The sequence below is a fragment of the Stylophora pistillata genome, chromosome 3 (genome assembly GCF_964205215.1).
Source record: "Stylophora pistillata chromosome 3, jaStyPist1.2, whole genome shotgun sequence".
Classification (NCBI taxonomy): Eukaryota; Metazoa; Cnidaria; class Anthozoa; order Scleractinia; family Pocilloporidae; genus Stylophora; species Stylophora pistillata.
In genome coordinates, this window is record NC_142521.1 from 13695873 (window position 1) to 13720775 (window position 24903).

General features: G+C 39.1%; 1 protein-coding gene and 1 pseudogene across 2 annotated transcripts; one reads left to right on the forward strand and one right to left on the reverse strand.

Moving 5' to 3' along the window:
• Positions 1–24775, reverse strand: LOC148734611 (uncharacterized). 2 transcript variants are annotated; one of them, XM_088755356.1, is made up of 9 exons: positions 24653–24775; positions 8677–9908; positions 7838–7939; positions 7256–7500; positions 6739–7003; positions 5959–6069; positions 5312–5559; positions 4549–4813; positions 1–3864 (listed from the first exon to the last, which is right to left on the reverse strand). In XM_088755356.1, the coding sequence occupies exons 2-9, from the start codon at positions 9875–9877 to the stop codon at positions 812–814; spliced, it is 5490 nt and encodes a 1829-aa protein (XP_088611482.1). In that variant the 5' UTR covers positions 9878–9908; positions 24653–24775; the 3' UTR covers positions 1–811. The 2 variants fall into 2 exon arrangements, with proteins under 2 accessions (XP_088611482.1, XP_088611483.1); XM_088755357.1 differs by having other exon boundaries at positions 7838–7936; positions 8677–9906; positions 24653–24769.
• LOC148734612 (uncharacterized) lies at positions 11626–12847 on the forward strand (annotated as a pseudogene).
• Positions 24776–24903: the final 128 nt, after the last annotated feature.

The following is a 24903-nucleotide window of genomic DNA, read 5'->3' on the forward strand; positions in this document are numbered from 1 at the left end:
AAAGCCAAACTTGATTTTATTGGCATATAGGAGCAAGCAAACGGTGTAATCAAATATATGGAATCGCTTGAAATTTCTTAACAACATCTGATACTTCCCACAGGTTTGAAATAATTTCCAATGGCAATTCTCTATAAGTTGTCTGGCTGCCGAAAATTTAGCCAGTGCGTAGTTTCATTCAATCAATATTACACATTTTTCCGCGACAGTTGTCTCCAGGCCTCCTAAGTGGCTTTATCACCTCATAGAACCCGGACAAAATGTGTTCTATTCCTTATGTGACATAACTAGTTGCATGCAGGCTTTATAACATGATAAAGTATCCGCTTGAAGACTTAATTAACCAATCAGACGATGTCTACTATGTTCGTTATGTTATAACGCTGACACATTCCTTATTGGCTTTTTTCTTATTTGTATTTGCTTTTTTTCTATGACATTTTTTTGCAAATTGGTTCTGTCTTTGTCTCTTTTTATATATCTTAGGTCAATCCACTATCCTTATGCTTGTATCCAACGACCATGGGAACAAAAAAATTAGTCTTCTTAAAACCTATATCTACATCCTAATTTCCGGCGGTAAAACTTTAGGAAATGTTCTTATTTTAAAATGGATGCGTTTTACTCTTTCAAATCTCCTCTCGTGAAAAAACAAAACAAAAATTGAGAGGAGTCTGCGAAGAAAGCAACACCAGAAACACTCCATCAATACCCAATCCAATTTAAAAATGGTCCGCGATAAAGCAATAAAGGAAATACCCGTGAGAAAAATAAACCGACGCAACGGAAACACCAATCTCATTTGACTCCACTAAAAATGGGTAAAATTTATTAATGTTGTATTGACTGAAAGAGCCTGAGAGAGAGAAGCAGCACCAGAATCACCAATATTATTCCAACGTAAGGCTAACTGGTTTAATGTTGTATTGACTGAAAGAGCCTGAGAGAGAGAAGCAGCACCAGAAGCGCCAATATTATACCAACGTAAGGCCAACTGTGTCAATGTTGTATTGACTGAAAGAGCCTGAGAGAGAGAAGCAGCACCAGAATCACCAATATTATTCCCACGTAAGTCCAACTGGCTTAATGTTGTATTGACTGAAAGGGCCTGAGAGAGAGAAGCAGCACCAGAATCACCAATATTACTCTCGCCTAAGTCCAACTGGTTTAATGCAGTATTGACTGAAAGAGCCTGAGAGAGAGAAGCAGCACCAGAATCACCAATAATATTCCCACCTAAGTCCAACTGGCTTAATGTTGTATTGACTGAAAGGGCCTGAGAGAGAGAAGCAGCACCAGAATCACCAATATCATTCACACCTAAGCCCAACTGGTTTAATGCAGTATTGACTGAAAGAGCCTGAGAGAGAGAAGCAGCACCAGAATCACCAATATTATTCCCACCTAAGTCCAACTGGCTTAATGTTGTATTGACTGAAAGGGCCTGAGAGAGAGAAGCAGCACCAGAATCACCAATATTATTCCCACCTAAGTCCAATTGGTTTAATGTTGTATTGACTGAAAGAGCCTGAGAGAGAGAAGCAGCACCAGAAGCGCCAATATTATTCCGACGTAAGGCCAACTGTGTCAATGTTGTATTGACTGTAAGGGCCTGAGAGAGAGAAGCAGCACCAGAATCGCCAATATTATTCTTACCTAAGTCCAACTGGTTTAATGTTGTATTGACTGAAAGAGCCTGAGAGAGAGAAGCAGCACCAGAAGCGCCAATATTATTCCAACGTAAGGCCAACTGTGTCAATGTTGTATTGACTGTAAGGGCCTGAGAGAGAGAAGCAGCACCAGAATCACCAATATTATTCCCACCTAAGTCCAACTGGCTTAATATTGTATTGACTATAAGAGCCTGAGAGAGAAAAGCAGCACCAGAATCACCAATATTACTCCTACCTAAGTCCAACTGGCTTAATGTTGTATTGACTGAAAGAGCCTGAGAGAGAGAAGCAGCACCAGAATCACCAATATTATTCCCACCTAAGTCCAACTGGCTTAATGTTGTATTGACTGAAAGGGCCTGAGAGAGAGAAGCAGCACCAGAATCACCAATATTATTCCCACCTAAGTCCAACTGGCTTAATGTTGTATTGACTGAAAGAACCTGAGAGAGAGAAGCAGCACCAGAAGCGCCAATATTATTCCAACATAAGGCCAACTGTGTCAATGTTGTATTGACATTAAGGGCCTGAGAGAGAGAAGCAGCACCAGACGCGCCAATATTATTACCATCTAAGACTAACTTGGTCAATGTAGTATTGACTGAAAGGGCCCGAGAGATAAGAGCAACGTCTTCCTCACCAAGTGTATGTGTCGATGGACTTAATTTCAATTCATTCAAAAAGGTATTGGATGAAAGACTTTCCAAGAAAAAGTCTAATGGCGGCGGAATCATTTCTGAGGTACAGGCCTTAAGTTGCAGGTGAGCCCCAAACAAATGAAGTAACTGGGACTGAAGGCTTTTCTTACTTTCGACACATTCCTCTATTAAAGAAAATGCTAATTCTATGTTTCCCTCAACTTCTTCAAATTTCGAATTCGCACCTAGCACATTTACATGATCAGTAACATTTCGTAAAAGACGCTTAGCACTTTCCTCGCATTGAACAACAACAACTCCACACATGTACAAAAACACTTGCCGCAGTTCCCCCTGAAATCTTTGATCTGTGTTTGTGATTTCTGACTCATCTTCTTCTCTAAGATTCTTAAAAGCAAGATGAAAACCGGCGAAGAATTCTTGAAAGCTCTTGTGCAAAAAGCCGTAACGAAAATAAGGCTTTCTCTTACAACCTCCAGACTGGACTGACAGAAATCCAAACTTTTCTACAACCTTGAAATCGTCACCATTTATGTTGTTTTCTTCGATATATAGCTCACCCTTAAGAAGAGATTGTAACGCTAAACGTCCCAAGCTTCTGAGTTCATCCTCGTAAACTTCAATTATGTCTTCGTTGTCGCTGGAAAATCCGTTCTTTTCTTCATATCTTCTCAAGACACACCGTACGATTTCAATGTATAATTGGGTTCTGCTCTCTGGAAAAGTTTCTTTAAAGTCCTCAAAAAGAATGCACAGTAATGCAGTGTTGAGAGGATTTGATATCAGCTGGAATAAATCTGATCTTCTCCAAATCTCTCCAAGAAGTCTTTCAGCTAAATGTTCCATGTTTTTAAAGTACTTGTGAATAAAATGTTCTGCGTCTTCTCTTGTGAATCCTACAATCTCCCACAGATTATTACAGTAGCTCCTCATTTTCATCCCAGATTCATGGCGAGATGTGAAAACAAAAAGGCATTTTGGGAGTTTTTTACTTTGAGCGAGATTGATAAACATGTTTATTTTACCATGGTCAGCTTCGTCTAAACCATCCAGAACGAACAAAATCCAGGACTGATTACCACGAATGAACTTGAAAAAACTTTCTTTACATTCTTCATCCATGTCGTCGGGAAGAAGTTGTTCATCGATAGCCTCCCAAAGGTTAGATTTGATATCGTGGCACCTTAGCAGTAAAAGTAAAGAAATCATCGGGAAGGAGTTGTCCCAGCGTTCTCGTGAAGTTGCCCAGTCGTACGCCAGCTTCTGACAGTAGGTTGTTTTTCCCATACCTGGGTCTCCTTCGATCAAAACAGTCCGTGGCTTTTCGCAATTTCCATGGGTTTTAAAGATAGCAGTCATGTCAGTAATATCGTCCTTCATTTCTCCTCTAGTTTTATCTTTAGCTACAATTCTGAGCCTGGTGAAAATTTCGTTCAGACTAAAACTGAAATGCTCACACCAAGGGACTGGTAGGAGTCGTCCTTCACGTATTTTGTACAGCTCACGAACCCTTTCAATTGTCTCTACAATATCTGTGGAAACGAATTATCATGTGAGGAATGTTACGCCTTTGAGTTTTAATTCGTTAAAACAAATCCTCATTTCATTTTGGTACCAATAAGGTCTGCTTGTCAAAGGCATGGCTGCTGTTACAAACACCTTGCCTTTGGTAAAAATTCCCAAAAGTGTGTGGAGCCAATAGAAATAGTTTTAAACATAAAATTGAATTTTTTTATCTGTTCGTCGACTCCTTAGAGCTTAACACCTACAATTCTGGTATATCAGAGTTGCAATCAATACATTAGATAACTAATAAAAAAGATATCTATCTAACTCCAAAACTGAGAATTTTTTTTAAGCATTTTGAATCTTGTTAAAATATATATTCGCACTTTTCAACTGTAGGGTTGAAAGCATGACTTTATGGCCCCTTCAAAAAATTAAATATTTCCCTGATAATTAAGATTTCTTATTTCTTCCCTGTCCCTATACTGACGGGGCTTTGTCTTTAACCTGCTTTATATATAGCTCTTATAGTGGAGACTTATGAACTCAGCAGTCAATTTGGTACCTTCAATGATTTTTATGACTTCTCGCTAGTATGTCGGTTAGTATGTTTTAAAGTAGGAAAATCAAGGGAGTGGAAAGAGAGATCGAGTGATTTTTGAGGCTAGAAACACCTGTAGAGCATCAGCTGAAAGTATTTTATCCTATACCTTGTTTGAGTCGAAGGCTTACAAAGTGCTCCTCGTGAATGTGACCAGCCACAAGTGGATATGGTTTGATAACACTGGGATAATTCGGAGTAATCATAAAGTCATAGCCAAGACTGCTGATCACACGAATACAGGTCTTATAGAAATTTGCTGCGGCGTACAGGATCACGTGATCGCCCAAGGTGCCATCTTTCTCCATGCTTCTCAGGTAATCAGACCATGATGGATATCCGTGGACAAAGTTGAACAGCTCTGTTTCATCAGGCTTTGATAAGGGGAAAATTGGAAGATTAATAGAATGTACTAAATAATAAATAAATAAATAAATAAATAAATAAAGAAATAAAGAAATAATAAATAATTTAGCAATGGACATTCCGCTGGGTGGAAAACCCTCGGACCCGGAGAAAAACCTTTGGAGCAAGGACGAGAACCAACAATAAACTAAACCCACATGTGATAAACGCCAGGTCCGGGAATCGAACCCAGGCCACAGTGGTGGGAGGCGAGTGCTTTCGCCACTTCGCCATCCTGCTCCCCCACTAAAAATCGCCATCGGTCACTGAATATTTTAAGAGGTGTGGACAGTATACAATTTGGGTGAAAAGAAAAAGACAGGAGTTTTGCAATATGATTTAAAGTAAACCTTGAGCGTTCTTTTCATTTGACAAACATTTCCTGTGATATCGTGCCGAAGTTGCCAGTAAACTCAAATCATTCAAACATTCTCATTGAGTTAAGTACCAAGGATCAGGGGTCTTACCAGTTTAGGAAAGTTTTCGAGGAACTGAACTAAGTCCCTCCGTATTTCCTTGTGTGAGATGTTGATTTCTCTCACGCTTTGCAGTTGTTGCGACAATGCAAAGAATATACAGTTTCCAGATGCTGAATTGTCACAAATGACAAATCCTTTATCTACAATATTCTTCTGCAAATCCCGTGATAGTTCACTTTCCTCGCGCGTTTGTTGCCTTGAATTCAATTGTTGCAGATCATGGATGATTCTCTTCACTGGAAGAAAAAGGAGAAGCCTTTGATATTAAAACCGATATGACAGTCTTCTACCTGAGCTTTACTTTAATTGGTTTCTTCGCAATGTTTTGGCTATGTCAAAATTTCAAAGAAACTCTTGATTGCTTCACCTGTCACAATAAGCCAACCTCGATCTTAAATTAATGAAATTTTTTGATCTTTTTGAAATATCGCTATCACGTTCATGGCATATCTTTGCAATTTAGTTTTTGGCTATACTTGGCTATGCAATGCGTGCTCTACTGGTATATTTAGCAATTATTTCACGTTTTCCACTCTCACAGTAGTTTAAGGAGGCCTTTTTAACTTTGAAAGCTATACATTGTAAATTTATTATGACGTTAGAAGAGGAACATATACTGTTGAGCTATGTAATACCTGCGTGCTGATCAAAACCTGTGGGCTTCACCTCTTGCGCAAGCTTGGAGAGAGAGACACCCGATGATTGCTGTTGATGCTGGGCTGCTCTTAGCTCACAAACAGAAGCATCTGCTCAATAAAAAAGTTATAAAATTACATTCTATTTTAATTCGATGATTTCGTTAATTTGCTTCAAACAAACCCAGCCCATCTATCTTGGTTTGTGAGATGGGGACTCTATTGTGAGATAGACATAAAGAGTTTAATCATAGGCCAGCAAAGATGAACTTCAAGAGGAGGTCTAACCTTCTGTTTTGTTATGTTCCAGCTTTCTTGGTGTTGTTATTTTCAATTCGGTTCCAAATGTATTGAAACGAACTCGATTCTTTGTGACGTTTTCAGTTTTGATAAGCAGTACTATAGCTCGTCTCGAAGTGCTTTTTTATTCCGGTTATAAGAGCCCCACCCGGATATTAGCCCCTCCGTGTATAAGCCCTCCTAAAATCCCTTACGAAGTTCTATAAGTCCAAGGCTTGTAAGAAGAAAATTACAGTACTTTAAACTCCTATAAAGGGGACCGATGAGCTACGCTAGTCAGTTGATCCCCTCGATGACAGGTGTAACATGTTCATTGTTTAAATATAAAAATTTTGGTACGGTTGTATTTGCATTTCCATCGTGTCTGGTTAGCAAATTAAACAGGTGGAAAAATCAAGGGCGTGGAGAGAGAGAAGAAGAGTAAATTTGGAGACAAGAGACACCTGTAGATGATCTGCCAAAAGTATTTTTATCCCGTACCTTGCTTGGGTTGAAGGCTTACATAGTGCATCTCATGAATGAGACCAACCACAAGTAGATTAGTATTGTTAACACCCGGATGCTTCGGACTGATCATGACGTCACTGCCACGACTGCTGATCACACGAATACGAGTCTTGAGGACGTTTGCTGCTGCATGAAGAATCACGTGATCACCCCAAGTGCCATCTTTTTCCATGCTTCTCAGATAATCGGACCATGATGGATATCCATGGACAAACTTCAACAGCTCTGTTCCATCAGGCTTTATGAGAGAAAAATATGCATATCAAACAAGTAGCTATCAGTCAGTGGATCTTAATGTATTCATTGGTTGTCATCATAGTAATAAAAAAGCCGAAAGAAAAAACGCGGTTCATAATAAACCATGCATTAGTGTTCTTTTCATCTCAAAAGATTTCCATTAATATCTTGCCGAAGTTTACGAGTAAGTTTAAATGACGCGGTCATTTCACTTAAGTACCTATGATCACCATCTGAGTAAGCTAGATCTTACCAGGTTGGGGAAGTTTTCGAGGAACCGAACTGAGTCCTTCCGCATTTCTTCGTGTGAGATGTTGATTCCTTTCACGCGTTTCAGTTGTTGTGACAATGCATGGAACATACAGTTTCCAGATGCTGCATTGTCACAAATGATAAATCCTTTGGCCGCAGCAATTTTTTTCAGGTCCAAACGTTCAATTTCCTTGTGTGTTCGTTGTTTAGGATTCAACCGTTGCTGATCAGGAATGATGCTCGTTGCTGGAAAAAAAAAAGATGTGACCACCCTCTACCTGTACTTTGCCATCATTCTTCTTTTAAGAATATTTTCGTCATGTCTGAATTTAAGAGAAATTATCGAATACAACACTTTTCACAGCAAGGCAACCTCTTAAACGAAGAATATTCAATAATCTTCCGAAATATTGTTTTCATGCTCATGGCGTTTGGAATTTAGTTTTATGGTGTACTAGGCTCTGAATATTTCATTGCGTGTTCTACTCTGACGCTAGTTTCAGAAATGTTTTCAACTTTGAAGTCATACATGGTACATCTATCATGCTTAAAGAGGAATCTAAGCTGCAGAGCTGTGTAATACCTGCCCGCTGATCACCATCCTTTTGCGCAACCTGGGAAAGAGATAAACTTGATGATTGGTGCTGACGTTGGGCTGCGCTCACCTCACAAACAGAAGCATCTGCTAAACAGAAAAAAAATACTTATTGCATAGTTTAATTCAATGATTTTGGTTAAGTTGCTTAAATCAAAACCTGCCTTCTCTTAAGGCAGTTTATCTGTGAGGGTTGGAACATACATATTAGCACTCGAGTCATGGTTCTAGACATCTGTACTAGTTTTTCAAGAAACTAATTACCATGAAATTATCTTGATAGCAGAATATTGACAGGTTCTCTCATACTTAAAGAAGAATTTGAAAATCTACTCTCTCTCCCTTGGAATCATCCTCTAGACAGCAGCAGTAAAGGTTTGCTTTTGTAGTTTTCCCTCAACCCCCTAAACAACAATTTGAATGATCACATGTTCAACTGCAACTTTTTTTCGTTCAGTTAAAGACTGACTCAGCGATTCCAATCGGTCTTTGCGTTCACTTATAATCAGAACCACCAGGCACTCGCCACTATTTTTGTATTCAGAGAATCACCTGATCTACCGTCATAACTACACGACTTCAACTTTCAACTTCAACTTTAACTTTCAACTTTACTTTATTCAGCACTCAAGTTTTAAATACAACCAGGAAAGGATACATATGTAAAAATTTAAAGGTAACAGTGTTCTATAGTTCGTCATGGAGACTCTGAGAAAACCACGAGTTATCGAGTTAGCCCCCTCTAGGTAAAAATAGGGAAAAAAGCGTTTGCTGACATCTTTAACAACTCGGAGAAGATAGTTAACTGTTATCTCCGTAATCCATACCTTGAAAAATGTCGATAATCTTGTTGACAAAGACTTTACTTTGTGTGGCCCAGCTGAACATCTTGCCGTACGAGGAACGGAGTAATTCTACTTCCTGTAGTCGCTTCTTCCTGTTTTTTCTCCAGACTTTCTTAATCTCGTCAGCCCATACCTTAGAATCTTCTGAGTCAATCACACACGATTCACCAAATGGTACTTTACTCAGGGCTTCTCCAAATCCTGAGTTCTTGCTGACAAGTACAGGGAGACCAGCTGATAAGGCCTCCAGACCAGTTAAGCCAAATCCCTCAGTCCTTGATGGCATGAGCACTAGATCCATTTCGCAGAACAAGTGTTTCAAACTCTCTCGATTTTCCACAAAGCTTCTTATAGTCAGCCGATCAGCGGGCACACCGCATTTGAGAAAACGTTCTGCTATATCTTCGTGCTTTCCTTTTGGAGCACCGACGAAAGTAAGACGAGCTTCTTCAACCTCAGCAACAGCTTTGCCTGCAATATCGAAACCTTTCAACTGAAAGTCTTCAGCATCTCCACGGCCAAACACTAGAATGCCACATCGCTTCATATCTTTATCGACGTGTTCAATATTCAAAAATTCATCAAAAACGCCAGGTGTGATTTCGAGAATATTTTCATCTTTCTTGCAATAACGGAGGTATCTACGAAACGCCTCACATAACTTGGGTCCAACCCCCGCAATAGTGTCCGCCATCTCACAGAGTTCTACTTCTGTTTTTCGCTTTTTCTCGCCTGTAGAAATGGGATTCTGATAGGTTTTGAACATTCCAAGCTCCTCCGGATCAGTATGGACAACTTGAATCCACTTGCACTTGTGAGATTCTCTAATAACTTGAGCTTGATGCCCAAGTTTCACCCCATGACCAACAATGGCATCAATTTGGAGCTGATCTGGTGGAAAGCTCAGCCATTCAAGTTCGTCGTACCCAGGCCGCCTTGTTGCTTGAACAATTTCGATGTTGTGGCTGAGCGCAACTTTTTTGTCCTGTTCCCTGCATTTTGGCACAAAGAAGGAAATTTTCACTTCAGGAAACTTAGCCAACTGAATGGCTAACTCTCTGTTTAACGTGGATAGTCCACCTTTACTTGATCCCCATTCTGATGCAAGGATTGTTACATTTATCTTCCCATCCGGTGGAGGCAGTTGATCATCTTTAATGGATTCATGTTTGGACAAACTCATGCCGGCTCAGGACAAAGTTCAGCGGACTCCTCTGGAAGAAGAACAATTGTTGTAAAAGGTAACCATCGAGCAGAACACGCAACTAACGAGTATGCGAAAAACCCAATGAGTCTTATTTCCGATTGAAAATTTTATATAACTTACATTTTAGAAAGAGTTTACTACAGGTAAGAAAGCCAAATTTACCTTGATCGAATCCATACTTAAACTTAGTCTCCTTTTAACGCACAAAAGTTAGCGGCCAACAGCCCAAGCTACAGCATCTAATCTTCAAATCGATAAATCTAATATTCCAGCACACAGAAGAATGCAACCCGCCATGACTTTAATAATCAGAAATGCATGTCATACAATTTTGCGCAACTCGACACTTCCCGTTAGTTAGAACTTGATGCAATTCGCACACACTATAATTTAAAAAACAAATCATTATTCCGGTTTGAAATGTTGGTGTCTTTCCGCATCAACTCATCTGTGCCGTGAGCTCCAAACCGAAACCATTTTAAAAAACGTCGAGGCCGACATTTTTGGTTTACAATCAAGGAGACAATACCTCGCTTTCAAAAAGTCAAGGTAGTTGTCTAAACCACCAGAACCAAATAGGTGAACTTTGACGAAAGTTTTAACAGGTTTCATTTCGTGTAACTAGTTTCAAACATCAATCATAACTAAAAATGAGGAAAATTATAAACACATCAAAAATCATTTCTACGTTTTACAAAGAATCATTGCGAATTGGTACACTATACATTGCGTTGATTGTCGAGTACTATTGATTGGACGTGAAATATACCAAGTCCAATGCAAATTTGATTTTATCTTTTACAAACCACTTTAAGCAAAGAAAGACTAAAAACTGGGAAGTCCTAACTAATTTGAACACATTTGGTTTCATGCCTTCTCAGGTAAATTAAGGCCTGGGTGAAGATCAAAAATAGGCAAAAATAATAAAAATAATATTTAAAAAATAGCAGTTCGGATAGGTGAGTTTTTGCGCGTCAGATCGTTGCGAAATATGTTTTCCTATTTTTCCCCACACCAGCTGTCGGCAGAGACATATCACGTGATACATTAATGAACATTTTCCCGCCAATATATTTGCTTGTCTTGCAGGAGTACTTTTCAGTTACCTTAAGGTACCACAATCGCCCTGAAGATAAAACATAACACGAAGAATCGAAAATGTACTGGCAAGGATGTCTCTTCTTTCTCCTTAAACGACTATGTAAATTAAGGTTGTTTTTAATCAGTACTGACAAATGTCGAACTACAAGAATTGTCTTACCTCCGCAAATGTTGCTTATCCAGTACATAACACGTTTAATGGGATTCGATGAAAGTATTTATCAGTAAACACGCGTATAAGGTTCATTTAAAATGCTCCTGCAACGAGGTTTCGCGAAGTCAGTCACTGCAAGATTTTAGCCGCCATTTGTTCCCGAATGTACGGTTCACCTAAACAGCGGATGCTACTGTTGCTATGGAAATACAGAGGTATGCAAGATGGTGGACAGGGAAGCCATCTTCCTACTTGAAGCGAATTGCTTCAAATCTTGTAATCAGTGGGCTAAAATTCATTTTTTTCTAAAAAGAACTGGTAGGAAATGAATAATATTTAGCTTCCTAGATTTTCAGACTAATTCATCGCCCCGAACGGGAGGAACTGAGAGTATTTGTGCCTGTTTTATACTCTTCTGAAACGACAAGGCATGGGATGAATTAAACTGCTGTAAAAGGCTATCTTTTAAAATAAAAAAGCGCTGAAACATGATCTTTTCATAATTTGTGTGCATATAATATACCGCTCAAGAAAAATAGTGCCAACTTCACACTCAGTTATCGGACTGACAAATTGGCTCGCAAACAGTTTTCGCTCGATAGTATATTTAATAGTACAGTAGCATGGTTGCTACCCTTATTTGCCCGTCTAGCTGTGGCTTTTCTCGAGTAGCAGCCTTAACAATCGTAAGGAAAACAACCGAGACGCTTTATCGGGAAGGAATGGCAAAATTTAAAGCGCGTTCAATGCAAGAGTGTTACAAACGGTACAATGAGGTCTTCCAAAGACAGAGCCGAGGATTTTGCAATCGATTTCTTAAAGTTTCAAAAGAAAATTCCCGCTCTACGCGCTATGTTTAGCGGCTGGAATCCAAGGAAAAAGGATGAAAAGGAAAAATACTTGAACAAATTTAGTGTAAATAACTGGGAGAAAATGGCGTTCACGGAAAAGAGTGAACATTCCTTTGCAAACTGCAAAGGATGCTATCATCGCTATGCCGAAATTCAAGCTTTACTTCTAGTCAAGTCAAATCAGTTTAAGGGAATAGCAAAAGAGAATCCATTTTTCACCACTGGAAAAGAATTGAAGATCAAGCCATGCTAGGCAGGGGAGGTCAAAACTATTGCAAGATCTTTGTACAATAAAATTGATGTCACCTTTCAAAAAGTATGTAGTATATCTTTTGGTGAGGCCTTGACTAACCTCCCAGAGCTCCAACTTCAAAAAAGAAAATCCCCAGCTGAAGCCAAGAGAGAAAAGAGAGCCACATATAGAAGATATAAACAGAGAGTAGAAGAATGGCAGAAACCTTCCCTTTTGAGGTAACTACTTTTTGAAAGTGGGTGACTGACTGTGTACAGTTTGGTAGGGAATATATCTGTCAAGTAGGCAATTTATATCAAATAACCATCTAACTTTAAGTCAGAGCATCATCACCTAAAACAATCTGCCATTAACTGTCGTTACCAACAATTCAACAACCTATAAAAAATGGGGTAGAAAAGACCAAAACTTCATACAGCACAAAAATGCTCAATTAAATATTTATTAAGCTAAGAAGATTGCAAATGTCCTAAAAATGCGTTTCATTTGTAAAAATTTGCAGATGTGTTGGAGAGCGGCAATCATATGCTGCAAGGCAACGGGATCGGCTTGATACTTCCTTTGAGACTAGAGAAGCTGCAACTAAAAGAAAAGTGACCAGTTCAGAACATGAAGATTCAATTGTCAAAAGAAAACATCATGCTGGCAATTTTGATGCAATGACATGGGACAAGAATGGTCTAAAATTTGAAGTAGAAGGGTATGCAGATGGTGTGAAGGTTAATTGGTCAGAAATTGGCAGAAGGTACAAAATAACAAACCGGAAGGGAGAAATTGCAAAAAATGGAGGCCAGATAGCTCAGGAATGGCTTATTTCCCAAGTGTTAACCTACACAGATTTAAACGTGCTGCTGAAGTTGAACGACGGCCCAGAAGAAAGAAATTAAAAGGACTTGGTGGTGAAATTTCCATCCCCACACCAGAAACAAATGATGCTTTAAAAGAGAAACTGAAACTTCAAATTCAGGAGGGAGAATTTACAGTTGGCTAGCTTATAGTTCCTGGAGAGGTAACACAAGTTGAACCAAATATTGAAATAATTGATCCCAGAGCTGCTATCTTTTTTTTTTCAGCACTATGAACATATAGGGTCTGGAAGAAATCAATTTCTTTTTTAAATCTGCTTGACTGGTTAAACTAACAAAACACAAAAACCATGATGGGAAACTAGTGTCTGTACAAGCTGCAACATAATAGTTTTGACCAGAGCTCTTGATTTCTGGTGCCAAACAAAAGGATCACAACCCAGGAATTTAGACTGTGTAATATTTAATTACTGTCAATGATCAGTGAAAACAGGGATTACCTTCTGAGTCCATGTTCCATGCCTACTTGAGATGTCTTTTAAAAGTTTTCTAAAAATAAAACAATTCTTTCACTTACTCCCTTTATAACAATGTATGTAAATAAAAACAGTAAGAAATCCAATGAAGTAAATGCAACACATTTGCTATATATACCAATAAAATTATGCTATTTTATTATTAAACTTTTCTGTTAATAAAAAATAATGCTTTGTTGTTCCTAGTATGAAAAACTGATCATCAATGCAGAAGGCAACATTCAGACCATCAAATTCACTGTGCAAGGAAGGAAGCAACCTCTAGAGGAAATTAGAAGGAAAACACTGAAGATGCATGAGAAATACATGAAAGTCAAACAAAACCAGCACTACTCAGAAATGCCCAGGGAAGAGGTCATCAAACAGCTAAAGCAATTGAATGAATATAACCAGGATGATGAACTCATCAAAATGAGGAAACAACTACAAGAATTGTCAACCACACGACACCTTCAGATGAGGCATGACCACTCCACACTTGCAAACACTGGCCACATCATTTTCACAGTTAACTGCCTTTATGATCCTGCCATCTACATGACCGATGAATACAAGAAAGCATCAGGAAAAGTTGCCAATGTCTAGAAAGAAGTTGAGAAACCTCATGTCTATATTGTAGCAAGAAGTAGAAGCTGTGATGTAGAGAAACTGGCCTATGTAGAGACACGTCTTTGCTGTCTAAAACATCTTCAAAGAAATCTGTTGACCACAGATGGGATTGAAATAAAAGATATCATAAGATTCTTTAATGGTGATTCTCTATCTCGGCAGTTTCAAAGTGGGCAGCAGAAGGGAGGGCATTATTACTGCTCTGGTTGTGGAGTAACTGCAGATAGAGTGAATGAGCTAGACCACAGCTTCAGATGCCAAACCATCTCACTACATGATAGACAGGAGATTGTAATGAAAGGGCCCATAGGAAAGAGGAACTCTCTCCTTCTGAAGCCAAAGCCATTTAGCAGTCTGCAAAAATCAGAACTGGAATTGGAACTAGGAGGGAGAGGAATTTATGAGGGGAAGACTAAGAACGAATTACAACTTCTCTTGGATGAGAGTCTCCATGGTGTGTGCAGAGTGCCAGCACTTCTTTATAACAACCCCAATACCACCCTTGAATCCTTGAACCTTGGAAGTTATGAGGTACTTCCATGTGAACCCATGCATGACATTTCACATCACATTGAAAATTTATTGACAGAGCTACCAGTGCATATAGAGGATGAGTCATGTAGAAAAAAATTAGAAGCAGTTGGATTAACTACAGGGAAGAAAGAAACAAAGCCGGCCGTGGATTACCAATTTTCTTTAATAACAACCTCTTGCTATGTGAGAGGAACAGCCAGCCCTAGAGAGCAACATCTCCTCGACACAATGGTTGACATCCACGACATCCTTTACAAGCAAGACAAATACAGATCCCCACGTTTAATTCTCCGTTTCCATAACTCCAGCTGGTACCACCATACTCTTTGTCAAGAAATAGTCCGCTTTAACACTCAGAAAATGACTAAACGAAAGTTTTATGGCACTTACCTACATGACCTAACATCCCATGCCCCAATGCAACTAAGAATCATCTCAGGATGCTCTTCAAATGCTAAAGAAGAAGAGAGAACTTTCAACACAGTCAAATCAATTACTAACAACACATCATGCTATCGCCCTGGCCACATCATCAGCAACATATTCATTCGCTTACAGGCTGAAGAAAAATTAGGAAGATCAGAAAACTGTGTTGAAAAACAAGAATCACAAGTTTCTCATTTGGCACATTCACTTCCACTGCAAAGCAACACAAGAATTCCAAAGAAACTCATTAAGAAACGTTCACGATCATGGCAGGCACACTTAGAAAGAATTAGTGATTTTCTGTTGCCAGAAGAGGATGTGTGGTGGTGTCAAGATGATGAGTTTGTTGAGTTTTTTTGATGCCTACAGTGAACCTGAGTTCCGAGAGGAGGGTCCCAAGCTGCACCACTTCAGGTCAACCAACTTCAAGAATGAAGAATATTGGAGGAAGTGTTGGCATGAATGCGTAGAAACAGAAGTAATCATTCCAGCACACTTAATTCGCACTGAAGATCAAGATGGCAATGTAGAGCAAATTTACACTGATTATTTGAATGGCCCTCTGTTCACAGAATTTACATCTTTAAGACCACAGAATCCGTCAGAACAAAAAGAAATGCCCTGCAAGCTAATGACAGCTCATCAACATCTGAAAATGCAAGCACAGTTCTATATGTTACCAATGATGACCATCAAGAAGCAAACTGTGACCAAGGAGAAGCAGTATGCCTGAGGCTTATCGGTGGAGAGGAAGGTCTAGACTTGGAAGATGACACCCTCTTGGAAGGAGTGTGCGTCACAAATGATGAAGAAGTCATCAAAACCTCAGGTAGGTGATTCACTGTCTACTGTTACCCTCAGGCTGATAAAAGATATTACTTTACATGTATTGTGACAATATGGATTATTACTATCAGGATATTTGAAAACAATGAACTTACAATATACGGTGACACAAGAGTACCAGGTAGATAATATATGAAAAGTCTGCTACACTGATTTTAAAACTGAGGGGATGACTATGAGGCACAATAATAATCATAATAACTCACTTACAAGAAAGAAACTACAATGAAACACAACTTGGCTGACTTGGAGAATTTGTTACTATTTTGTTGACCATGTTCAAGTAGTGCCAACTCAATATTTTCCATGTTCCACTTATCATGTACAATGTATCACTTTCTTATTTGTAGGGAACAGCATTAGGGCTCTTCAGACAGTGGACTTAAATGCCATATCAGGTGGTAGTTCTGACAGTCAAAAGAAAAGGACAGATTTAACTGGAAATCAAAAGGTACATTATACATGTTACTGTAACAGTATAGACAAACAAAGACTGGTTATGATAATAGTAGTAAAAGAGAACAGTAACAATAATAATAATAAAGTTCTAAATCGTGTCTGTTTAACTGATCCTGTTTAGATAATCAAGTAGTAATAACAACTAATATAAGTGGTCTGTTGCAAATTACTATTTCTTGTCTATCCCTCTTTGTAACACAGGAAAAAGAGAAAGATACCAGCTTACTTCAGACCAAGCTTTGTAAAGCCATATCAGTTGTAGTTGGCACCACACCAGAGGTTCAAAAACTAGATCAAGCAAGGAGACTTCACAAGAGCAAACCAAACAACATAGTGCTAGCAAATGACTACCAAACAAAACTTTCTTTAGTACAATCAAAAGTCTTGGCTGAACAACGCAAACGCAAGAAAAAATTTGAGGAATGGGAGAAAGATTTCTTTGTGACTCACAATTGTTTGCTGGCATTACCTGAAGATATAAACAACAATGCAACACCAAAGGAGCTAAAGAAAAAAATCAAGTATGCAAATAGATTGTTCAATGAATGGAAAATGGATGCCCTGGGTTGTAAATAATTATTGAGAAATGTACACAAGTCTTGTTTTGGACCGTCTGATACATAATAATTCATGTTATTGAGGTTGCATTGTCAATAAACAATAACAAACATGTTAACTTAAAGGTTTGTGGCAGCCTCATCAAGCCATTAGTAATAAATTTATACTTTGAACCATACCTTTTCTCTTGGCCTTGAAAGAAGCTTGTTTCTGACCTTAAAATAAGATATTACTGTAATGATCCACGCTTATCTCGTTCGGTCTTTTCTCGGAAATACCGCTGGAGAAACCAAAAATGACATTGTGGGCTAAATAACTTGTTTCCTTTTCTGGACTGTCTGCCTCTCGGGCACTGGGAACGATATTGATCTCGACAAAAAATTTCCTCCCGCCAATATTTAGATTGAGCGCGGCAATTTGTGTAATCGTCATGATGGGAAAAAAAAGTCGTGAAAACACAACTGAAGAAAAACGAAACATGCACAGGGAGAGGAAAAAACGAAACCGACAGCAAAGAAGCCTCGAGAAGGGTAGAACACTTGTGTTGGAATCACAAAAAGAAAAGGATCGTCTCGCGAGGCAGCGACAGGTATACGAGTGCATGTCACGAAATTATTATGACCGTTTGCGGTCCATGCACAAGCGAGAAGACAAAGAGGCTTCCAGGAAAACTGATAGGTCGATTTCTAGGCACTTGAAGACGCAAAGAAAGGTACATATTCAATTTTGTAATTTGGTGATTACAGGTATAGACAATTACTGACATGCCACACAACAGTCAGTTCAAGTTAAGATATTAATAGTAAATTTACTTGAATTTTTCGGTTAAATTGTAGGTGATTTAAAACCCGTCTTGTGATTCCTTACTGGAAATTGACCGTAACCTTTTGGAGCACCCAAAAGATGAATGTGGCAGTCAAGTTGCAATTCATCTTGGCCCTGGTGTCTTTGGAAGCTGTAAGAAAATGTTCTATAGGGGAATTCCTGTTGCAGTAAAGTAGGAGAAGTAAAAAAGGAGGCAAAAGTTATGTCACACCTAAAACATTTCAATTTCCCTCTTCTCCTTGGAATATGTACTGTATCAAAGCTATATGTTCTAGTATCCTCTTTTTACAATGTTTCTGATAGGCCATACACAATGCATTCCTTGCTGCAAAATACCAATTGGGGTCTATCGTTGGATATTTGGCTGACCCTTGTCCTTCAGCTTGCCAATGCAATTTCCTATCTCCATAGTAAAGGCTTTATTCACAGAGATATAAAGACTGATAATGTCCTAGTTTCATATCTTAACCACGAGTATCGCACAATCTTGATTGATTTTGGCAAGTGTACAGCTATAGCAGTGACTAGTTCTCTCACAAAACATCTCTCTCTAGAAGAACAAGAGCATTATAAAAGGAGACATGGCCATATTGCTCCAGAGATTATAACTGGAGCTAGTCCCCCTTCATTTTCTAGTGATGTCTACTCCTTTGGGAGAATTATTTGTACTATTGGAGGAAAAATTGCTTGTGATTTTCTTTGCACACTAGGAGAAAAATGCATGCACAATGAACCCAAGTCTAGGCTACAATTATGTCAAATCACAGAGCAGCTTCAAACAAAATTAAAATGTCAGATATCATGATTCTTGTTTCTATTACTACAATCCTTTTGAAACTGTTCATATCTTTTTTTACTTTCAAGTGTTTGAATTGAATTGAATTGAATTGAATCTTTATTAAGTCATAAGATAAATAATCACATATCCTATGTTACAACATTAAAAGAAGGTATATATATAAATTACAGAGAAAATCAAGATAAAAAATATAAGACTAGATTATGTTTAAAAATTAAGCGATTGACAAACGTGTTTTTGAACCTATCAGTGTTTATTTTAGGATGGTGACTTGTCTCTTTCCTCAGATTGTACTTGGTTGATTTCTTTTTTGGCATTATAGCTCTTAAAGGGTGTATTGTATTATTAAAAACATTCTTGAAGATACGTGTGTCCTGTTGAACTAACAATTCATAAACATTAATGTGCTCGGATGTATACTTGCGCTTATAACATCGATCTAAGAAACATTGGATTGTTGTTAATTCGGAATTTACAGCGCCAAATACGGACAGCCCGTATAATATATTTGGTAGAACCAGATTTAGAAACAGATGGTCTATTTCGGCCTGATTGTACCCTTCTTTCCTTAAAGATCTTAAAATGAACAGGCACTTGTTTGCTTTGATTAGTTTTTCCCGAATATGTGTTATGAACCTACTGTCTTCCTGAAATGTTACCCCTAAAATAGTAAGCTCTTTTGTCTGTGGTATTCCAGACACCATCGGAAACTCTCTTGTACAACCTTTCTTGCGGAAAATGATTTCCTTGCACTTAGATGGATTGCTACACATACCATTACTTCTAGACCACTGGGAAAACTGATTAATCAGTGCGATAGAATTGTCATTATCACCTATCACAGGCGACATAATGGTTGTATCATCTGCATATTTTACCAGCACGCTCTTATTGTCCAAGTGTATCTCTAAATCACTGAGAAAGACATTGAACAAGTGCGGCCCGCTGACACTTCCTTGGGTGGTACCTTTGTTGACACTTTTCCATTTTCCAATAAACCCATTTCTAATGACTCTCTGCTGCCTGTCTTCCAAAAAGCTTAGATACCAGTTAACTATAAAAGGATTTAGGGGGAGTTGCTTCAGTTTGTGTGATAGGAGATCGTGTTTCACACTATCAAAAGCCTTGCTGAAATCCATAGCGAATAGGCGTACCGCTTTGCACTCTGGGATATCAAGATATTGATTGACAGTATGTTGGATAGTCAGTAGAGCATTGGTACAGCTCCCTCCTTCTATGTATGCAAACTGTGAGATCCCAGAATGTTCATCGAAGGTCTCCCTTGCGTGTGTTCCTAAGACAGCTTTCTCAAAGCACCTTGCGATGACAGGTGTCACATTTATTCCGCGGAAGTCTGATATTCCCTTAGGCATATCAACCTTCGGCAAGGGGTACAGGTCTGACTTTTTCCAAGAGACAGGCCAGGCGTGTGTTCTAAGAGACAGATTCCAAATCCTGGTGATCACTGGAACGAATAGCTCGGCGTGGTCTTTCCATATAGTATACGGGATGCCATCTGGTCCGGTTGCTGTTTTCTTTATACGCATAAGAGAATTCAGGACTTGTCGCTCTGAGATTTCTGGGACTTCCTGATCTTCACTAATCTCCAGAGGTGTTGGCTTTCTGTAGGCATGGTCAGTACATAGGTCACCAAAGTAGTCATTTAACGCGTTGAGTTCGTAGTGGCCAAGAGATAGAGAAATCACCGGCTTGCGGCGCTGAGATGTTTTATCCACTTTTTTCCACCAATCCCGAGTTCCAATAGAGGCGATAAAGTCCCTTCTGTTTCTGAAAATCACTTCAGAGATCCTTTTATTCATAACTTTAAGACGGTCTTGATTACTGAGTGATATGCGTGATTTGGCACGTATCATCGATCGAACGAGCGGAGTCATCCAGCCCGGGTCTCTTGAAGACATGCGCACCGTTTTCAGAGGCATGCAGCTATCCAGGTGCCGTAGGATGGTATTTTCGAGCCTACCAACCACTTCATCGACATCAGTTTCCTGTATCATATCATCCTAGTTTTCCTTCGCTAACGCGATATACAGATCACGCTTTCTATGAGCCCTTTGGTCACGCACATATACTTTACGGCGGATAGGTGGAAGCTTTATACCGGGTGGTAAAATAACTCCCATGTGATCCGTCTTGGAGAGCATGTGAAAGGGATAGCACTTTGAAAAGAGATGCGTGCGGTTCGTGAAACAGTTGTCCAAACAAGAATTCCCTCTGGTGGGGAAATTAACCAGAGCATTCCAACCAGACATTTCTTCGAAGCGTTTGATATCCAGTTTGTTGACATCGCCACCGCACAACACAACTGTTTGTGGATGTTTGTCTAGTATATTATCCACGGTATTTACAAGATGATTCATTAGATCGATCTCTGCATAATTAAATTTTGGAGGATGATAAACTCCACATATTACAAATCGATGTCCCTTGGGAAGTCGCAGAGTTATACAAATTAATTCATAAAGACTAGAGCGGTAAACATCCTCTACTGCAAGATTGTTCCTGATGTATATAGCAATCCCACCCTTATTGCGCATATCTCTGCCATTCCAATTTCTGTCTCTACGAAAGATGGAATAGTTCTCAATATTTACAATCGCATCCGGTTGTGCCGGTTTGAGGTGTGTTTCCGATACGACACAAACATCAATATCTTTAGATCGTAAGTCAGCCTCAAGTCCAACCGCCGCACGCACTCTGTTCTTAGTTTTTGAGAGACTGCAAATATTGATGAACATACACTTGGGAACGGCAAACTCCAAGCAATCGGTAGATGATTTGGTAGGCTCTCGAGGAATAGCTGTAAGATATCTGTTCTTAGCGGGATCTTGGATGCGATAAGGTCTAGCAAACCGCCGGGTTTTAACAACTTTATGTATTAGATATATGTATGTTGAATAAACTAGTGTCTAGCTCGATTAATCCTCTTTCCAGTCACTGAATTCCTCAAAGTACTGAGAGCTTTCTCGATGGCGCATCGTAAGTTGGCAGCTGGCAAAATGGCACATTTTGCCATTCAGTACTTTGGTAGTTTGAATGGTGACTAAACAAACAAGCCTCCTTTGCATTGGAAAGTGAATTGCATTAAAAGATCAGGCATTATCCTAACCATATGTATTCAAAACAGTTTCAACGGGATTTTTACCAGAGAGCTACCTTAGCTACTAGTTTTTACCCTCCTTTGACTAAGATTTATCTCACAGAGTGTGGATGTTTTATGTATTAGATATATGTATATATGTGCTTTTTTTTTATAATTCATCAATTATTTCAAAACTATGCCAAATCAGAGAGGAGTGGGTGAACTGGAGACTGAGTTGAAAAATTAGAAGGCCACGTAACATGAATCTAGATTAACAATAATGTTTGTAATTTATAGTACATTTTTATAGTGCAATAATATTTTTAGCTCTTTTGAGCATGTACAAAATGCTTAAAATAAAGTGAAGGAATATTTGGGCAAACTCCCTAATGCCAGAGGGAGACGGCCTCATGTGCGTTGTGAATTACTGCAAAGGAAATTCTGGTAGATACAACTGGGATTTTTTAGTTAACCACCATCCCATACCACAAGCACCAAAAGAAAACTTTGAATAGCAGAAACTATAGCCAGAGAAATTATTATTCTTGTTGACAATTCAGTACTTCAAACGCTTGAAACAGTGACAACCCGGGAAAGAAGGAACAACCACAACGTTGAGGAATTACAGCTTGTCACTTAATATGAACACGTTCAATTAAAGAAAACACCTTTATTGCTAAATTTAGCTTTTGTTTATCACAAATTAAAAGCTGTAACACCTCGGGCAGTTTGTGTAAAATAGCGACAGGCGCATCCTACCTTGTAAAATTTATAAAAAGACCCCTGATTTAGTTGTTCAATTGTGCCAGTGAAGAAAAAACTTTCGGAATAAAAATTATAGCAACAGATGTAGATGCAAACGGTACAATATTATTAACTGTGCAATTCTGAGGTGTGGGAAACCCACACCGAGCAAAACACGGGTGATGACCTTTCCCATGACCTTATATTTTCAAATAGTAAAACTGTCCTCAGTTTTAGGGTACTTTAGACAATATGCAAGCAGTTCAAACTGCACAGATTAGGTTTTGCCTTTTTAAAATTTGTTTCAGCTTCGACCTGTGTGCCGATGCATGTACAAATCTTAGTTGTCATTTCCCGTGACTTTCTTATGACCGACAAGACATAATTTTCACGCAGGTCTCGAAAACTAATTGTTAAAATCTCTCTGGGCTTACCATGACCCGGACAAACCCTATGACCATCCACAATCCGGGCGGCAAACATTTTCATCGTTACGTAGTTAATAAAGCTGTGCGACAAATATTGTAATCTTACCTCGACTTAAAAGCAGACTTAAAAGATGTTTCGTTAAACTTGTTTCCTCGGTGTATTTAAGCTTACAGATTCTGACTGAGCTTTACAGAGTTCATTTTTCAGGGCTTTCAACCCTTAGAATATCAGGTTTTTAAATTATATGGATGGAAGGAAGAAAGAAATTACGAACATGTATTCATCCCTTCGCACACGCGAAGTACGTGTTGGTTTCTATATTAATTAATCTCCTCAAATTACAAACTTCACGCGCGTGTCGTGGGGCTGCTTAGAACCACGCTGGGGGTCCCAGTTGACTATTAACCCAGGCCTTAATTTACCAGAGTTTGTGCATCAAGCGATTCATTCAGTCTTACCCTTGATGAATAATCTACGTTTGCCTATTGTAATCAGTCCACCCTTGACAAATGAAAAAAGAAACGATCCACCAATGTCGAATTGAAATGAAGGAAAAAAACCCTTCTTCCAAACTATTACCATGCAGGTTGTTATGTTCAGATATTACGATGAAACTCACGCATGAGTTCGTTCGCCGCTTCTTCAGTCGAGCGTGGTGTGAGCAACGCCGGAAAATTTACATATTTAAAAAGGCAGCTTCGTCAACTGGTGTACTTTTCGACATCGTCAAAGAACGGTATTAATTCTTAAGGTGGTGATGTCACCACCTTTCTGTAAGAAATACTCCACATGAACAGCTATCGTTAATCGTTACATACTTCTTTAAAAGCTTTGCTTTCTCATTTCTTGTTTGCTGTTAAACGAATTCGGTAAGCGCAGTGGTTGAGAAACGTATTGCTCTCAGCTCAGTTGCTTCGTTACGTTTACTTGAAAACATTAGAAGCTACAACATTAGAAGAAGCTCAGTCAGAATTTTTAGAGCTCTTTGAAGGCGTTGAAGATCAACAGTTTCTTGGATATGACACCAATACGCTAAATAATTTCGTCTCCCCGACAAGATAGCGAAATGATTGGATTTCAGGACACCACTACTTAGACAGCAATGAGCTGACGACGGCTGATCATTCTGATTGACAAATTATCACTCAGTAGTAAAAGCGATAGTACGCTTTGTCTGTGACGCGGTAGAAACTTCTCTCTCTGCAAATCATGCTTTTAACGATGTCCATTGGAAACGGCGACACGAACTCACGCCATGAAGAACTCGTTTTGATAATAAGTCGGTTATCATAAGAGTGCTGAAGCCTATAGTTTTGTTCCTACCATTTCTGATACTAACAGCCAAAGCGTCAATTACGAGTAGTCAAAGGTGTAGCTGTCATAGCGAATTTTAAACAGAAATCATCGTAAGCAGCGTTTCAGAGCTGTGCTATGGTGCCGTCATTTGCTTAATAATCTCAGGAGTGGTAGCCGGCTAAGCGAACTTAGGGCCTGATTACATGAGCCGGGCTGGCCCTGTTAGCCGGGCTGATTTCTTTTGTTTTGGTGTTCGCCAAAGCGTGAAAACAAAAGAAATCAGCCCGGCTAACCGGGCCAGCTCGGCTCATGTAATCAGGCCCTTAGTTTACTCAAGCGAGAAGATTTGTTGGCGTAGCAGAATATTGTAAAAAGCGGTGGATGATCAGCATAAGTCTTACATGTAAATTCTGAAAAGTACTCACACGTATTCCTGCAAGGCCACACAGGCGTACCCAGTTAGTAATAGAGGTTGAAAACAGAGAAAACTACCCTGCGTCGATGGTGATTCATTTCTACATACGGAGACAGTTGAAACTGAAAGTGGAAGCTAGAAAAGGAGGCACTCCTTTTTTGTGACGTCATTAACCTAGACGAGGGTCCCTGGCACTAGAGGCGTCCCGCCACAACTTTCGCGTTTTTCCTCCAAGTGCCCCTTTGCAGGACTGTGGAGCAG

What these genes read in the sequence shown, in the direction of transcription:
- LOC148734611 (XM_088755356.1), bottom strand. Translation starts at nt 9,877, where the DNA reads ATGAGTTTGTCCAAACATGAATCCATTAAAGATGATCAACTGCCTCCA. An exon ending in AGGTTTTGATCAGCACGCAG is followed by an intron (nt 5,560 to 5,958) that starts GTATTACATAGC and finishes TTTTTCTTCCAG; the next exon opens with TGAAGAGAATCATCCATGAT. An exon ending in TCGAAAACTTTCCTAAACTG is followed by an intron (nt 4,814 to 5,311) that starts GTAAGACCCCTG and finishes CCCTTATCAAAG; the next exon opens with CCTGATGAAACAGAGCTGTT.